Source organism: Marmota flaviventris, chromosome 6 (genome assembly GCF_047511675.1).
Source record: "Marmota flaviventris isolate mMarFla1 chromosome 6, mMarFla1.hap1, whole genome shotgun sequence".
Classification (NCBI taxonomy): domain Eukaryota; kingdom Metazoa; phylum Chordata; class Mammalia; order Rodentia; family Sciuridae; genus Marmota; species Marmota flaviventris.
The window spans coordinates 66,553,771-66,573,102 of record NC_092503.1 but is presented as its reverse complement, the minus strand read 5'-3'; the positions used below and the strand labels follow the sequence as shown (position 1 = coordinate 66,573,102).

At 34.7% G+C, this 19,332-nt stretch overlaps 1 protein-coding gene across 7 annotated transcripts in view; it reads left to right on the top strand.

Annotated features, from left to right (window-relative positions):
- The first annotated feature begins 255 nt into the window (after positions 1–255).
- The window catches only part of Manea (mannosidase endo-alpha), a 38,812-nt gene continuing 19,735 nt past the window's right edge, over positions 256–19,332 (top strand). The window contains exons 1-3 of one of the 7 annotated variants that reach the window (XM_027928258.2): positions 256–393; positions 4,889–5,470; positions 17,411–17,520. In XM_027928258.2, coding sequence (XP_027784059.1) covers positions 4,927–5,470; positions 17,411–17,520 — 654 coding nt within the window. In that variant the 5' untranslated portion in view covers positions 256–393; positions 4,889–4,926. Of the gene's footprint in view, positions 394–511; positions 623–1,034; positions 1,419–4,888; positions 5,471–17,410; positions 17,521–19,332 lie in introns of those variants that run through there. The other 6 variants (XM_071613204.1, XM_071613200.1, XM_071613202.1 and 3 more) reach the window with 6 other exon arrangements.

Genomic DNA, 19,332 nt, shown 5'->3' with positions numbered 1-19,332 from the left:
AAAAAGTCAAAGCAGCTCTCCGAGCTGAGCCATAGAAGACAACTTCTAACTGCCATCTCTACTTTCTGAAACTAGCTGGGATCTCAGCCTCACTCAACTTCAACCCTTTCCTTTACTTGCAGGGGTCGCCCTTTAAAACACCGGAGCCTCTTTTTATCTAGGCCCCTCCCACCGACGGACTCCAGACTCGCGCTGGGAGAACTGAACCCCGCCCACCCTTGTGCGCCCCGCCCCGCCCCGCCGGCCCAGCCCGCAGGGCTACCGGAACGCCCTGCGCCAGCCTTTTGGGCAGAGGTACTGGCTGCGCTGGGGCGAGTAAGCTGTCAGCTTTCTCAGTCTCCTGGACTACCGCTTTTCGGCTAAGTCCCCACTGGTGGGCGAACCTAGACCTTGGTGAGTAGCTGCAAGAGTTCCGGACCCAGTGACGCGGCTGCGGCGGGCGCGGGGTCCACTGTGGGCGCCTGCGCGCGCACACCCCGCAGCCAATCTGCTCGCGGCTTTCCTGCTGAAGCCCTTTGACCCCGCGTCCCTCGGCCAGCAGCGGGAGGCTCTGAGCGTTGAACCTGGGCCCTTGGCCACCTAAGGTCCGCCCTGTCACTCTCACCCCCAGATTCTTGTTTAGGTTAGTTACTTTCATTGCTTTTAATCCTGTTTGACCTGGACCCCACCTGCTTCCTCTCCACTGTCGCCTTGGTTTTCTCTTCTCTTCCCAGAAAGTTGGAAATTTCGGTTTAGGTGGAACTTTTCTCAGTCCCTTGCCCTTATAACTCTCATACCGCATCTTGGCCTTGAAGCGACTGAGAGGACAAGCCTCAAGTCCTAAAGTCCTGGGGTTCAGCAGGAAGGTCGCCCTGCTGTCTCCTGGCGCCCTTGGGCATCTGGAGAGGGGAGCAGGATGGGGAGGCCACGGTGCAGATTCCTCTCCCCCCCCCCCCCCCAGGTCTATTAAAGTGTTTGGCGCTGCCATTGTAGACTTTATCCTTTGCTAAGACTCAGAGACCAACTGTGGAGCATGAATACCTTTTTTTTCTATTCAGTGAAGAGAACTTGAAATATAGGCAGTTCTATCAGTTTGTTTCGTTTTATTGTTACGAAACCCTACAGATAACAGTTAAGGGAACCTGGAAAGGCGCCAAAAAAAAAAAAAAACAAGTGCAAGGGAAAGACTATTTATTAGATGAGAATGGGATGAGGGGTTGTTTACATTGAAGGGTGTAGGCAGTAGGCTGAAAGAAAAATACGAAACAAAATCAAGGTATTGCAAGTTGTTTGCAAATCACTTTCATGACAGTCAAGTTGGTTACTCCACTCTCATTGTGGTGTATGTAAACCTGACAAAAAAACTGGCGTTGCTGTAAATTTTGTGGATTTTCAGACTCTATGCTTAACACATTTGCAAAGCTGCCTCTCTTATTCATGTGAGTAAATAGTGTATGCTCAGAATAAATAAAAATACGCTGTCTTCATATTGTGTGCTACAGTTCATGAAGCAGGTAACAGTCATTGTTTCTTAAAACCGTAATTTTAATTGAACACATGACTATGTTTTTCATCCATGTCTTAAAAAGTGATATATTCTCTAAACTTGATATCTGTAATACCTTGTAGAAAGGCAAAATAGTATGGGAGCAAGAGCTTAATTACTAGGTCAGAACTTGCTCTTCTTGATCTGGTAAGTTGCTTACTCTGAAGCAGATTGCTTAGCCATAGACTATCCTAGACCATAGACTTTGAAAAAGTTAGTAGTGTTAAAATGAAGTTCTAATTCACAGATTGGAAGGATGAGATTATGCATAACTGAATTTCTGTTGACCAAAAGGTATGAATGTTTACAGTAGAACTGATCTGAGCAAGGAAGCCTTAGTACAGAAACTGATTCTGAGAGTTCCAGATGTGTCTTATTAGTTGTATTTATCTCCAAGGATTTCCTACAGAATAACATTAGAAGCAAATAATAGCAGGAAAAAAACATCCCGCCACCAAGAGAAAGCATGAAGAGTTTGTATAAATTAATTGATAACAATAACTAAAAGAGACTTTGGCCTTTCTGAGTTATGTGATTATTAGCAAATATTTTTAAAATGATGATAGTATAGTGCTTCAAGATCTGATTTCTTAGCTGTCTGAATGTGGGACCTCTAAGTAAACTAACATTTTAAGAGATTGAAAGCATAACAAAAACAGAAAACAAATTCAAAAGAACCTTTTATGTATAACTTTAGAATAATGTAAATTGTCCTTTCATGAGAACACATTATCAGTAGCCAATACCTGCTTTGAGAACCTGTGCATCTGCAATTAACTTGTTTTTTTAATTCTCAAATAACGTCTGAAACTTATTTTTTTGGTTGAAATTGAGTAAGTAGTTCTCCTTTCCTGCAAGATATTTTAGGTATCTCAAGGGTCACTGTAGTGTTACAATTTTGAAGGTGATAATTTTTTTGAAAATGGGTTTATACGATTATTGAATCTTTATAATTCTTCTTGTATAGTATGTTCAATATAGACTATAAACATATGAAATGTATATGTAATCAGTAGAATCTGAACACATACATACCAATGTCAAAAGCAAGAGGTCCAGAAATTAAATAAGCTGAAAAACTAATGATTACTGACTGTGTAAGATATGTTGGTCTCTACTGGAGTGTAAAGGTAAAGACTCCATTTCTTGTGGATATGACTTGTATGTAAATAACATGTTGTAATACATAATCTAAGAATTGCCAATTTGAGAAGTGGATAATGCTAAAACAATACACTATTTCACTCTGGAATTCAGAATTATCAAGAAGGCTGCATTGTATCTTTGGAAATACTCATATTGCTGTTTTTTAAGTCAGACATTATTCTAGGAAGGTTGTTAAAACCATTTATTGCTGATCCTCACAAAAATCTTATGGTTGAGATAACTCATAGTGGAGAGGAGAAGTACAGAAAGATCAGGTTATTTGTATAGATCAAACCAAATAGATTGCACAATTGGAATTTGAAGTCATACATTGCAACTGCAGAGCTGAAACTTTAATCACAATATCTGGTGCTTTTATTTAGGTTGAGATGACTTATTCTCAATTGAAATATGGAGGTTGGGTTACAGCCAGTAGGTCATCTCTAAAGATTGATCTGGTACATTATCTGTAATGATATGGATTTTAAACATTTTAAGTGAATGAATTAAGTTATGCATAAAGAGAAAGGGACCAGCTTCAGAAATTATATTTATAGTCAAGAGAAAGAAAAAAGAAGACAGCCTCCATAGTTCAAATTTTATACTCTGTTTCATGGGTGAATCTAGGAGATGAACCTGAAAAATGTAAAAAAGTTTCAGTATTATTTGTGACTTTCCATTCAGCTGAAGTCAACATTCCAAAAATAAATTTCAATAGTAATTTGGTTATTTCTTTCATTCTCTGTGCCTTCTCAATATTCACTGCCATCAATTATTTTTTTTCTTTTTTCCTGTTTCTATTTTCTTTTTTTAAATTGATTTAAAAAAATAAATGACAGCGGAATGCATTACAATTCTTATTATACATATACAGCACAATTTTTCATATCTCTGATTGTATATAAAGTATGTTGACACCAATTTGTGTCTTCATACATGTACTTTGGATAATGATGTCTATCACATAATTCTTTATATAATAAAACTATTATAATTGTAGTCGACATATGAAAATATTACTGTTTTCTCACCTAGAGGTAACTATCACGTTTTAAGTATATCCCCTGCCTCTATGTATATGGTTAATATAGTTGAAATCTTTCAACAAAAATGTTTTTCTGACTCATGTCTTGTCAGAATGCTCACTTTTTAAGCACAGAAAGGATTTATTGTTATCTCAATAACTTGGAAATGTCAGGACAAGTTTCAGAGGCAGACCAAAATGATTATCTTGTTCCATTGTTCCTAGTCAGTGAACAGGCTCCCCATGTTCCACACATGGAGTTTTCAGTTCCTGGAATTATGGAGTGCAGAACTTGAAGGACTGTAGGAATTGTCCCTTCTCAGAAATGAACAGATAGTATGTTAATAGCAGAAATGAACAGATACTATGTTAATAGCAGAAATGAACAGATACTATGTTAATAGCTTGAGCTCTCTAATTTGCTGGTGGTATACTCTTCATCTTTTTATTTTTGAATTACTATACTCTTATAGAAAAAATGCACATTCAACCATTTCTACATATCTTGCATATTACCCAATGATAATTTTTACATTTGTATATACTTATATATTATATTACATGTAAATACAGTTGTCTCTCAATATCTACATGGAATTAGTTCTGTGTTTTCCCTTGGTTACCAAAATTCATGAATGCTCAAATTTCTTATATCAACTTTTGATTTTTTCTTTACTGTCATTTGAAAAAAATGTTTGATTCTATTTCATTTCCAAACATCATTTTAAGTGTGTAATTATTTCCTCCTTGTAATATTGTAATTTCAGTTAAAAATGATTTATTTTAAATCCAGTTTATGGTTCAACTTTAATGTACAGCATACATATTTCCTTTTATTATGTTTTTTAAATTCTATGTTTAAAATTAGAAAACCTTAGTTCCAATACACAGAAAAGTCCCTTTCTTTACTCAATATTCATAAAATCTGTTAAAATGATGAAAAATTTATTTTCTTAAATGAAATTCCTGAAAGGTTTATTTAACAGAATATAATTTGCATGCTAATGGTGATATTTCCAGATCAGTACTGCCACTTAGTTTATGTATATATTGATTACTTACTAATACTTGATAACATAATATTGCATTTTCTTAATTTTATTCTAATCACTATGGATTTAGTTTTCATTTTGAATACATTAGAAAATGTTATTGATACCTCTTACTAATTTTCTTTTTTCAATAAATTACAGCAAAGCATTTGCTATCTTGGACTTTAAAGTATGTCATCATGGCAAAATTTCGGAGAAGGACTTGCATCATTTTGTCACTTTTTATTCTATTTATTTTCTCTCTGATGATGGGTTTAAAATTGCTGAGACCAAATTCAGCTACTTTTGGAGCTCCTTTTGGACTTGACCTTCTTCCAGAACTTCATCAACAAACTATTCATTTGGGGAAAAAAACTGATTTTCAAAAGAGTGACAGAATCAACAGTGAAACAAATACCAAGAATTTAAAAAGTGTTGAAATCACTATGAAACCTTCCAAAACTTCTGAACTTAACCTGGAAGAACTGCCACCTCTGAATTATTTTTTGCATGTATTTTATTACAGTTGGTATGGAAACCCACAATTTGATGGTAAATATATACATTGGAATCATCCAGTCTTGGAGCATTGGGACCCTAGAATAGCCAAGAATTATCCACAGGGGAGACACAGTCCTCCAGATGACATTGGCTCCAGCTTTTATCCTGAGTTGGGAAGTTACAGCTCTCGGGATCCTACTGTCATAGAAACTCACATGAGACAGATGCGTTCAGCTTCCATTGGTAATTAATTTATTTTACTTATGTGTTTATGTATATAAGCAAATTTTGGTGGAAGATTAAATTACTGAGTTGGTCTCCCCAGTGTTATTAATTATATTGTTAAACTCATACCTACAAATTAAACTATCTATGTATTATTAAAAATCCAGGTAGCCACCTTTTTACTTTTAAAATTTTTTAAAAAGTTTTAGTTATAGATGAACATAGTACCTTTATTTTATAATTATTTTATTTATTTATGTGGTGATGAGGATCAAACCCAGTGCCCCAAAAATGCGAAGCAAGCCCTCTAACACTAGCCACGAACCCAGAACAGTAACCACCTTTTAACACTGCCTTTAATGTATGTTGTTTAATTTCTAAATTTTGGGGTATTTCTGTATATATTGTTTTTATTGATTTCTTAGTAAAAATAAAATATTAAATAATAATTTAATATATATCATGTATTAAATTTAGTTATAATTTAATACATAATATGAAAAATAATTTAGTTCTCTTTCTCAATTGTATTATTTGTGCTTTACATAAAATACAATGCTTAATTATGTTTCTTAAAGGTATGCATGCACCTGTATAAATATCATCAGTCAAGTGGTAAGGTACTTCTGTAGTCCAGAAAGTTTCATCGTGATTGCCTTATTTACCCACCATGATCCCCGGACCCTGTGCATCTGATTTGTATCACTGTCAAGTAGTTCTGAATGTTCTATTACTTTGTGAAAATAGAACCATCCATCATTTGTGTGTCTTATTTCACTTACCACAATATTTTCAAATGCACCTATGTTAACATAGCATATATCTACAGTTTAGTCTTTTTATTGCTGAATAATATTTAATTATATAATTATAGAAATTTTTCTTCTATACTCACCTGTTAAAAGACATATGTGTTGTTTCACACGTAGCATATTATTTGACTTTGTGTTTCTATTTATTTAAACTACTTTCATAGTCTTTTTAATTTTTTTTGTGTTTATTTTGTTTATATATCATACAGTGAAATGGCTTTTAAATATTCTATTTTGTTATTTATTTTTCATTTGTTCTAATCATCTTTGTTCCTTTCTTTTTCTTCTCTTACATTTTTATGTATATTGTATATTCTCTGGCCTAGTACAATATATTTATTCATTTTATTTATTTTGTATGCACTAATGTTCAAAATATGCACCTTGAACTTAACTGATGTTAAGTCATTGGTTGATCTTGCTGTTCTTAGAAATCTCCATCAGCTTTCTCTTCCCTTTCCTCCTTGTATTACAGTTATACCTATTTATTTAGATAGTTCTATTTTCTAAGTAGTCAGTTTTATTTAAAAAATAATTTGGTGTCTGAAAATTCTTCAGTTTTATTTTATAACCTTTGTAAACTTTTCAGTTTCAGTTCTATCTCATTAGTGCTCTTAGTAGAAGGAACACAAGAAAAAAAATGGTTGTTCTCTACATGAAGGCATGAACTCACTAATGAGTTGATAAGTATATAGAAAAATGCAAGTTTCTTTCATGAACAAAACAATGTAGAATTCTGTGAGTCTACACTAAACATGTAAGATGATGATTATTTTTTCCTATGGAGTGACTTTTTTCAGTTACTTATGATATCTTATTTTTTAGAATAAACTTACAACTCTAATTTCTATATTCTGTTCATATTATGCCATAAACAGATATGGTAAAGCCTATTTAGAGTATATTAGCTTCTGTGTGGTATGTGTATCTGTCTTTATTTCCAGATTTATATTAGAGGGAAGAACTTTCTCAAAAGACTTTTCCCTTATTACCAAAAACAAACAAACAAACAAACAAACAAACCAGTAGCAGATCCAAGTCTTCTTTATAATTTTAAGACTACACTGTTGTTTAAAAAGCTGAGTTTGGCAGAGAAAATGGTTATTGTTCAAAGTGTTAATTCTCTTTATACAGATTGAACTGTATACAATGATTTTTTCCCCTCAATTATAAATGTAGCTGTTATATTTTATACATTTATACTATAAAACATGTCTATATTTTATAAGATAAATATATATATGATACGAATTATTTCTAAACATCGACAATAGTGTAATTATTGTTATTTTAAATATTGGTAGTTTTACTATTGATGCAAATATTTTACTTTTTGTTGGATTCTTTTACTGTATCAAATCTTTTAGTTAAAGCATAATACATCATATTGTCTGTTATACTGATACCTAAAAATTATAGAAGTACCCAATGGATAGTTTTATTTTTTAAACAATTTTAGAAATATTCAGGAGTCAAAATAAGAGCTCTTAGTAGAAAAACATTCTAATCCCTAGAGTCTGTAGATATGCTATTTTACATGACAAAATAAAAATTAGAATTACTGTTGCAAAGATTTCTATAATCCATTGAATGAGATTATCTCAGATTATTTATATTATATTAATTATGGGTCCTTACAAGAAAGAGGAAAAAGGAAAAGTCCAAGGTATGTGATGTGCAAACGACTCAACCCACTGTTGCTGTCATTGAAGATGGCAAAAGGAGTTCATGAGCAAAAGAATGTGGTGGCTTCTATAACTTCAGTGACCCATAATTAGATTCTTCCCTAAACCCTACAGAAATAAATGTAGTCTAGTCCAACATCTTTATTTTAGCCATTTGAGACCAGTTGCAAATATCTGACCTATAAAACTTTTAAGATAATACATTTATATTGTTTAAAACAAGTAAATTGTAATATTGAGGGTTTTGTTGTTGTTGTTGCTGTTGCTGTTTTTCCTGATACTAGGGACTGAACCCGGACCCTCATATACACTAGTCAAGTACTCTACCACTAAACTATAACACCAGTTCATAAATTTGTGATAATATGGCAATAGAAATTTATATGTAGCCAACAATTCATTCTGTATCTTTAAAATTATCTTTCCTTTCTTTCAGTTTAGCACTATTTAGAGTGTTAGAGTCTTGGCACATAAAGAAGACTTGGCACATAAAGAAGTAGGGAGACACAGTGGCGGACACATACCTGTAATGCCAAATATTTTGGAGGCTAAGGCAGGAGGATCACAAGTTCAACTCAGCCCTGGTAATTTAGCAAGACTCTTCTCAAAATAAAATTTAAAGAAAGGGCTGGTGATATAGCAGTGGTAGGGAACCCCCTGGGTTCAATCCACAACACTGTGGGGGGAGAAAATGATAAAGAAAATTACTGTGTTACAGTCTTTAGTCTCTTAGACTTCAACATTGATGCTTCAAAAATACTAAATGAAATCAATAATAGAATATTTTCTGAAAGCAGAAAATATTGTATTATTAAGTTTATAATTCTCATTTTTTCATCTTATTTACAAGTTTCTGCAAAAAAAGTAGGAGAAATAGAAGTTATACTAAGATGAATTAAATTTTTAGAGTTTAAATGTACCTAATAGCAGCTAACATGATGCTCTGAATATTCCCTTTAGAACAACTGTTTGTAATATAAATTTAAATTTATGTCTACTATTGTATAGTAGTGATATCCATATAGCTTTCATATTGCTGTAAATGTTATATAACATTGATGGACACATAGGTTGATATGTCCCGCCCACGTCCTGCGAGGGTGTTGGAAATGGAGTTCCTCTTGGTATACTGGGCTGGCTGAGGAATAAAAGCTAAGAGAAAGCAGCAGAAAAACCTTAGGGGACAAAAAGTAATTTTAAAAAGTAGGGGTGGAGCTAGCTGATCTTAGGGATGGAGCTTCCATATAAAAAGAGGCAAGATGGAGTCCACCCTTGCTTTATTTATATCGGGTAACATCAAAGGTTTTCCATGGCAATGAATTGCACCCAACTCCAGAGCAACAAGAGTGGAGATAGGTGCTATGTGTCTTGGGCAATCTAATGCACATGGGAGAACAGGGATAGTTCCTAAGGGAAAAACCTAAGTCTCCATGGCTCTATACTAAACGAAGACCCTCAAGTAATTCATGGTAGCTCCCTACAGATTTCATCTTTGGCTTTTTTTGTGCTGCAATAAATATGCAACTGCAGATGTCCCTTCATACTTCAATTCCTTTGGGTATATACTCAATATGGGATTGCTGGATCATATGGTATTTCTGTTTCTAGTGATTTGATGAAATCCCATATGATTTTCCATAATGATCGTACTAATTTACATTTGTACTAACAGTATATAAGAATTCCTTTTCTTCATATCTAGATCATCATTTGTTATGTTTTGTCTTTTCTGTAATATTGTGACTGGGATAAGTTCATATCTACCTCAATGTGTTTTTTTGATTGTTTTGCGGGCGGCGAGGGGGGGGGAGTACTGGGGATTGAGCTCAGAGGCACTTGACCACTGAGCCATATCCCTAGCCCTATTTTGTATTTTATTTAGACACAAGGTCTCACTGAGTTGCTTAGGGTTTTGCTTTTGCTGAGGCTGGCTTGAACTCTCAATCCTCCTGCCTCCTCAGCCTCCATAGTTGCTGGGATTACAGGTGTGCACCACCATGCCCAGTTTCAATGTGCTTTTGATTTGCACTTTTTTAAATGTTAACTGATGCTAAACATTTCATGTTTGTTGGTCATATGTGTAGCCTATTTTCAGAAATATCTTTGTAGTCCATTGGCTTATTATTGTTATTAGTGTTACTATTATTTCTTTTGAGATGTTTGAATTTCTTTATATGTTCTGGAAACTAATTCTTTATCAGGGCAAAACTTTTTAAATACATTCTGCCCTACTCCTCATTCTGTGATTGTTTCTTTTGATATACAGGAATCTTTTATTTTGGTGTAATTCCATTTGTCAATTTTTTGCATCTGCATCCTCTGCTATTGGGGTCATATTGAAAATATCTTTTCCCAGACCAATGTCTGGAAGTATGTGCCCTATATTTTCTTTGAGTAGATTCATGGGTTTGATCTTATATTTAAGTCTTTGGTTCATTTTAGTTAATATTTTTTCCTGTGGTGACAGATAAAAGTCTGGTTTCTTCTGCATGTGAATATCTAGTTTTCCCAGTATCATTTATTTATCATTTGTTAAATGGTTTTATATAGTGAATTTTCTATCTTCATCTAAAATTCATTGTAAAAATTTGAATGTATTTCTGGATTCTCTATTCTATTCCATTAGTCTGTGTCTATTTTTATCCAATATCATGCTGTTCTGTTTACTATCATTTTGTAGTTTATTTTGAAGTCAGTCCATGTAATATCTCCAAATCACTCCTATCCCCCACTAGAATAGCTTTGCTGTTCAAGGTCTTTTGTGCTATACACAAATATCATTTTTTTTTTGTAAGGAATGTCCCTGGTATTTTGATAGAAATTGCATTTAATTTGTGGACTTTTCTGGTTAGTATGACCACTTTAATAATATTGATTTTTCCAGCATGTAAACACAGGTTGTCCTCTTTAATATCAATGGTGTTTTCTAATTTCCACTATATAGATTGTTTATTTTCTTGGTTAAGTTTTTTCCCATGTGTATTTATCTATCTATTTATTTATTTATGCATGGTTTTTCTAACTATTGTGACTGCAATTGCCTTCTTAATTTCTTAGCAATTTGGTTGTTTTAGTATAAAAAGCTACTAATTTTTTATGTTGGTTTTGTGGCCTACAATTCTAACAAATTCCTTTATCATCTGTAACAGTTTTTCTTTTCTCACGTGTATGGGTGCATGTGTGTGTGTGTGTGTGTAGTCTTTAGGTTTTTCTATATATGTGAAACCATGTCATTTGCAAAGAGGGATAATTTGACATCCTTTTGCATAAGGATGTCCTTTATTTCTTGCTTTGGGTGTAATACTCTAGCTAAGACTTCTATTAAGAGTAATGAAAATGGAAATCCTTATTTTATTCCTGATCTTAGAGGAATTGCTTTACGATTTTTATTATGAAGGAATGTTAAATTTTATCAAATTATTTATTCTGCATCTATTGAGATATTTATATGGTTTTTTATTATTCATTCTGTTGATGTGTTATATTATGTTTATTGCTTTGCATATGTTGAAACATCCTTGCATCCTTGGGACAAACTCAGATTTATCGTATTGTATAATCATTTTGATGTGCTCTTGGCTTTTATTTATATATTGAGAATTTTTCATGTGTGTTTATCTGGAATGTTGAACTGTAGTTTTCTGTTTTTATTACATCCTACTTTGGTTTTGGAATTAGAATAATGCTGGCCTTGTAGAATGAGGTTGGAGGAGTTCTCTTCTTTTCACTTTGAAATAGTTTGAGAAGTATTGTTATCTGTGTCTTCATGGCTCAGTTTTGTTTGCTTATGTGTCCAAAAATTTATATTGTTTCTAGGTTACCCAATTTGCCAGTGTATTGTTGTTTATGACATTCCCTAGTGATATTTGCATTCCTTTGTTATTGGTTGTGATGTCTCCTTTTTCATCTCTATTTTGATTTGTTTTCTGTCTCCTTCCCGATTTCATGTCTGTTTAGTCTAGCTTTATCAATAATTTTTATCTTTACAAAAGACTATTTGTTTTCATTAGTCTTTTGTATTGTTTTTTAATCTCCATTTCATTTATTTCTGCTCTGATCTTTGCTGTTTCTTTCCTTCTACTAATTTTGGATTTGATTTGTTTTTGCCTTTATAATTTCTTGAGTTGCATAATTAGATTGTTTGCTTGAAATTTTTCTGTTTATTGATGTAGGCATTTATTACTGTAAATTTTCCTGTTAGTACTGCTTTTGCTATATCCTATATTTTTGGGTATATTTTTTTTCAGTTTCATTAATTCAGGAAATTTTTATTTCCCTTTTGCTTTTTGCATTGGCTATAAGTCATTCAAGAGAATGTTGTTGATTTCTCTAATTTCTAAAATTCATCTTACTATTGATTCTGATTTTAGTCCATTGTGGCCAAAGAAGATACTTATTATTCTTGGAATTTTCTTAAATTTGTCAAAACTTGTTTTTGTTCTAACATGTGGTCCATGAAGAAAATGTTCATGTGCTGATGTGGAGAATGCATATTTTGTAGCTGTTGGGTGAAATATTTGTAAATGCCCATTGAGTCCATTTAGTCCACAGGTTAGTTAACCTGCAGATGTTCTGTGTGTGTGTGTGTGTGTGTGTGTGTGTCTGTGTGTGTGTCTGTGTGCAAGATCTATCCATTGACAGAAGTGAGGTTTTGAAGACCCTGCTCTTATTTTATTAGAATTTCATTGTTTAGATCTAATAACTTTGCTTTATATAATTGGGTCCTTCATTGTTAGCTGCATATATATTTATGGTTGTTTCCTATGCTGAATTGATCCTTTTATCACTATACAGTGGCCTTCCTCGTTTATTTTTAAAGTTTTTGATTTGAAATCTGTTTTATTTGATGTAAGTACAGCTATTCTTGCTCACTTTTTTTTTTTTTTGAGAGAGAGAGAGAGAGAGAATTTTTTAATATTTATTTTTTAGGTTTTGGTGGACACAACATCTTTATTTTATTTTTATGTGGTGCTGAGGATCGAACCCCACACCCCGCTCATGCCAGGCGAGCGCGCTACCGCTTGAGCCACATCCCAGCCCCTCACTTTTGGTTTTCACGGTTTACCTTTTTTCATTCCTTCACTTTCAATCTATGTATGTCTTTACTATTTAAGTGAGTTTCTTGTAGGCAGCACATGTACAGTCTGGTTTGTTGTTTGTTTGCTTTTAATCTATTCAGTATGTTTGTAACTTTTAATTGGGGAATTTATTCCACTTACATTTAAGGTTTTTAATGTAAGTAAAGATACACTCCTGCCATTCTATTTTTTTTCTATTCTTTTGTATATCGTCTTCCTTTTGTCCTTTTTCATTTTTGTGATTTGGTTTTGGGATTTTTTTAATTTGTTTTTTTGTTTTTGCTAGGTTTTTTGGCATTGATAGGGCTCAATTTTCTTCTTTCTTTTTCATTTATGTTCTTTTCTTGCATTTTGTACTTGTTAATGCATTTCTTATGGTACTTGTTGTCTTTTTGTTTCTAATATAGGACTCCCTTAAGCAGTTGTAGAACCACTCTGGGGCTGATAAATTAGCTTGACTTCTTCTTGTCTTAGAAAATCTTAATTTTTTCCTTACTTCTGAAGGAAAGTTTTGGTGGGTGTAGTATTCTTAATTAGCTTCCCCTGCCCCAGAAGTTTGGATATATCATACTATTCTCTTTGACCTATAAGATTTCTACTATAAGATCTGCTTTTAGTTTAATGGTGATTCTATTATAAGGGACTTATTAATTTTCTCTTGCTATTTTCAAAAAAAATTTGCAAATTTTATAGGTGTGAAATTAAGTAATTTAAGTAGAATGTAAGTAATTTAAGTAAAATGATCTACAAATACAAGTCTATCCAGTGAGAAAATTAGTACTTGATTCTCTAGGTCTATCTGATTTTATAATATATTATTAACTATTACTCCACTTAGAGGCATCATTTAACTTTAAAAATCACTGCATATGAGTTATATTAAAGGTTATATGATAATTGCTTTGAAGGGATGGCATGAATATGACATGGGTTTTTCTATCTTGTATGTTAATATTCCTAGAATCAATTTCAAATAATTTCCTAGTTGAATAAGCAGTTGGAATGATAGAGTGTAATAAATTGTATGTATAAATAATACAGATATTCAGTTGGCTTCTTTTAGTTAGACAGTTTTTTTTTTTCCTTTTTATGTCACTAGGGCCTCACATGTGCTAGGCAAGTACTCCACCACTGAGCTTTATTTTTTGCTCAGTTGGCTTACTGTAGAAGTTACTATCGTGGAGTCATTATCATTGTAAATTTTCTAATCCTCTTCTGTAATTGGACCATAAATGGTTTAGTTCCCAACCCTTTTGTATTCATATTTGTTAAGAACCAGACTGTACAAACATAAATTGAATTGTGAAGCACAGTATGAAGATAGAATTAGATATATTGAATATATTGATATATTTAATCCATAATCAATGCAATAGAGAATCTGAAACATAGTAACAGTAAAAGAGAAAAAAAAAAATCTTCCCAAGCCATGGATTATACAAGTAGAGAGAATGTGAGAGGAAGAGAAGTCACTAGCTAGGGTTGAAGTGGTTAGCATGTTGTAGTATAACCAGAATTGTTTGGTAGTTCTATCCAATAGAACTTTCTGTGATGATGAAAATGTTGTATATAAGTACTATCTATTACAGTAGATATTACTGACCATATGTGGCTAGTGGGCACTGGAAATGTGGTTAGTTAAGTGAACAACATATTTTTAAAATTTTAAGTTGTTTGAGAGGTGTGTATCAAGTTGGACAGCGTGAGACTAGAGTGTAATGAAGATGAGGAAAAAGTACAGAAATAATTTGGAGACTATTGTATTAAGATACAAAACTATCCTATGTGGTAGAAGGCGCACTGAGGTTGGAGTGAGGGATCAAAGTGAGAAATAACAGCATGATAGGAAAAGGAACCAAAATTTATTGAACAGTGTACTAGAAATTGGAATTTTATGTTCATATTTAAAATATACCTTTGTGAGTAAAAATTATGTGTTTGGTGATAAAGCCACAGAAACAAGAAAGGTTAATGTATCATTTGCTCATGTAACTGAAAGTGAGATATTTAAATATATCTTCAAAGCCCACCACACTGTCTGAAGGACATATGACAATATTTTGAAATTTTCGAAGTGAATTTTTATCTTTTAAACTATGAAGATAGTTGTTTTAAATATCTGTAATGCTGATATCTTAAGTTTTTCATGTTAATTTCTATTGACTTTTGGTTTTTGTTGATTCTTATATTTGATGCTTTATTTCCTTGTGCTCTTTATTATTTGTTAATGCATTACTATTTTTTATTCTTTAAAAAAATACTTTTCACAGTAGTTTGAAACTCTGGGGGAAGATCCCTTCCTCCTGAGAAAATTTACTTTTTGTTTTTGCCTGGCAATTATTGAGAATACCAAGTCATGACTCATCTTAATTTGAGTTTAAAGATATAGAACTACATAAGCATTGTGAACCTGGAATGTAATTCCCCTGACTTTGAGAACCAGTTTGCTTCTGTTATCTGTGCTTGGGACAAACTGGCCTCCTTGCTAATTTACCTCCCTGGCTTTCCATTCACCCTTCAGTTTGCCTAGGTAGTTCTTCCTTCAGTTTCTCGGCTTTAAGAAATTATTGTTACTCATGTTTTACCTAGTAATTTTGGTTGTTTTCATGGGAGTATTGGTTTACTTTTACACCATTTTTAGAAATTATTCCACTGTCATTAGAAACAGGAACCTTGTTTAATTTTTAATTTTATGGAAGAATGCTTTGCTCATAATTTTAACATGCTTTGTGGCATAATCTTTCTATTGTGTGATCTTCATTATTTTTTTTCATGTTCTTTTTCACTTTTTATCTTCTTTTGTAAATTTTTTTTAATAGGCCACATGTTGGAAGTTTTTTACTGTCACTCTTTATTGATGGTATTACTAATGGGGCTAGTAGGCAGCTCAAATATTTGAACAGTTTTTCCCTACATTTTTCTCACAAACATCCTTTTCTAGATTGTGATTCCCTCTTTGGCTAGTCAGAGCTTTCCTGCAATACCATATGTTTTAGGTTCCCTTTTCTGTCTTTCATGTTCTTGCTATTTGTAGTTTCAGAAAGGACAGAAGACATAGACTTTTTTTTTTTTTGGTCAACATTGAAGAAAATACTATTCTGTTCCTCTAATGGAACTTCTTTTTACATAGTACTTATACTGTAATTCAAATCTTTAAATTTAGCTTTCTCATATTTTCTAAACATTCATTTCCTAATTTCCACAAACTTCTCTTTTACTACTATTACTTTTGACTCCCTGTATTAAAAAGTCTATTGATTGATTAAATAATCAGTGTCATCTTTCTAATAGCCTCACATTACTTTATATGTGAAGCTTTGGATAAGTTGATCTTAAATATTCCCTCTATACTTAGTGATTTCTGTGCAAACTGATATTTCTAACAGTTTGTAATTTATCAGTGCAAAATGAATCAGGTACTACAGGGAGAAATTATAATAATTTTTCTTTTTTTTTAAAATCTGCTGTTAACAGATAATATAAACACAAAACCTAGCATGTGAATGTTTATAGAAGCTGTATTCATAATTGCCCAGAATTGGAAGCAACCAAGATGTCCTTCAATAGGTAAATGGATAAACATCCATTTGATGGATATTATGCAGTAGTAAAAGGAAATGAACTTTTCATGTCTTTCAAGCCATGAAAAGACGTGAAGAAAACTAAAATGCAAATTGCTAAGTGAATGAAGCCATTTGGGGAAAGCTACATATTTTATGATTTCAACTATATGACATTGTAGAAAAGGCAAAATTATAGACAGTGTTAAAAGTTCAATTATTGCCCTGAGTGAAAGGAAGATGGAGGAGGAATAAATAGGCAGAGTACAGGAGATTTATAGTAAAATTAATTTGTCTGATACTATAATGGTGAGCATGTGACATTATACATTTGTCAAGATGCGTAGAATTGTACAAACAGTGAATCCTAATGTAAACTATGGTGTTTTGTTAAAAATAATGTGTCAGTATTAGTTTATTAGTTATTACAAATGTATCACAATAATGTAAGATGCTAAGTAGGAAAACTGGGGAGGGGATATTGGAGGCTGGTAGCAGGTATATATGAGCACTTTGTACTTTTTGTTTTATTTTCCTGTAAACCTTAAACTTATTCTGAAAACAGAAGTGTATTAATTAAAAACATTGATATTAAAAAGAATTTGTTGATAAAGAGTTCATAAATATTGGCTAAACAAACTAACATATTATGTAGCCTAAAGAAAGTAATAAGCTCTTTTGAATATGTTTCTTTTTTATTGTTAACTATCCTTTCATACTGTTAACTATTAGAAACTTATTCTGCCTTTTTTAGACTACTTGCAATCATCTTGTTTCCTGTTTTTTTTTTTTTTTTTTCCCCCTCCTCCTTTTTTTCTATTAGGTGTACTAGCTCTATCTTGGTACCCACCTGATTCAAGTGATGAGAATGGAGAAGCTACTGATAACTTGGTACCAACTATTTTGGATAAAGCTCATAAATATAATCTGAAGGTATTTAATTTATTTTCAAGATATACGTAAGTTAACTTTTGTACAAGAAGATAGTAAAGCAATTTTTGGAGTGGTAATTTAATTAAGAACTTAATATGCATGAAAGTAATGATTGAGAATTTTTTAAAATATTACTGCTTCATAAAAAAAATTTCTATTTAAGTTTCAAACATTGTCCAAATTATAATAATTTAAAGATCTCTTGCTAATTTTCTAGTCATATTTTATGTAAATCTTTGGTTATTTCAGCAGAAAGAGGTCAGAAAGGTTCTTTTTAAAGATAATGCAGAAATTGTAGATGATTTATATGTAAAGGTTATAGATGTCAAAAAGCTAAAAAAAGTATTATTAATCATATGACTTTACATCTTTATAAAGTAGTTATAAAATAAATTACAGCTCAAATATTTTCCCAAATCTGATTTTTTCTTAAGGTCTGTTTAATATGCATAAACACACAATCCTGTATACATTTAGAACAGGTGAAAGATGGAAGACAGCTGTTGGTGTAAATATATTCTACTCAAATATTAAGGTATATCCAAATGAGGGAAAGTTTTTCACAAGGTAGGATATTACTTATTTTAGAAATTAATTAGTTTTGAGGGAACTGGGACCAAACACAGAGCAGGCCCAGCGGCCTGCTGAGGGGCAGAGCCGCCCCCCACCCCCCTCGCCTGCCAGGTAGTGGAAGGGTGACCACCGACAGAAAAGGCCCAGTGGCCCGCGGCGGGACAGAGCTTCCAATCACTCCTGCAAGGTAGGCGGGCCTGCGACCCACCGGCAGAAGAGGAGCAGCCGCCTGCTGAGAGGCTGAGCCGCCCCCTCCCCCTGCGCCGGCATAGTAGAGGGAACTGGGACCAAACACAGAGCAGGCCCAGCGGCCTGCTGAGGGGCAGAGCCGCCCCCCACCCCCCTCGCCTGCCAGGTAGGGGAAGGGTGACCACCGACAGAAAAGGCCCAGTGGCCCGCGGCGGGACAGAGCTTCCAATCACTCCTGCAAGGTAGGCGGGCCTGCGACCCACCGGCAGAAGAGGAGCAGCCGCCTGCTGAGAGGCTGAGCCGCCCCCTCCCCCTGCGCCGGCATAGTAGAGGGAACTGGGACCAAACACAGAGCAGGCCCAGGGGCCTGCTGAGGGGCAGAGCCGCCCCCCACCCCCCTCGCCTGCCAGGTAGGGGAAGGGTGACCACCGACAGAAAAGGCCCAGTGGCCCGCGGCGGGACAGAGCTTCCAATCACTCCTGCAAGGTAGGCGGGCCTGCGACCCACCGGCAGAAGAGGAGCAGCCGCCTGCTGAGAGGCTGAGCCGCCCCCTCCCCCTGCGCTGGCATAGTAGAGGGAACTGGGACCAAACACAGAGCAGGCCCAGGGGCCTGCTGAGGGGCAGAGCCGCCCCCCACCCCCCTCGCCTGCCAGGTAGGGGAAGGGTGACCACCGACAGAAAAGGCCCAGTGGCCCGCGGCGGGACAGAGCTTCCAATCACTCCTGCAAGGTAGGCGGGCCTGCGACCCACCGGCAGAAGAGGAGCAGCTGCCTGCTGAGAGGCAGAACCGCCCCCTCCCCCTGCGCCGGCAAGGTAGAGGGAACTGTGACCATGCACAGAGCAGGCCCAGCGGCCTGCTGAGGGGCAGAGCCGCCCCACACCCCCGCGCCTGCCAGGTAGGGGAACTGTGACCACCGACAAAAAAGGCCCAGTGGCCCGCGGTGGGACAGAGCTTCCAATCACTCCTGCAAGGTAGGCGGGCCTGCGACCCACCGGCAGAAGAGGAGCAGCCGCCTGCTGAGAGGCTGAGCCGCCCCCTCCCCCTGCGC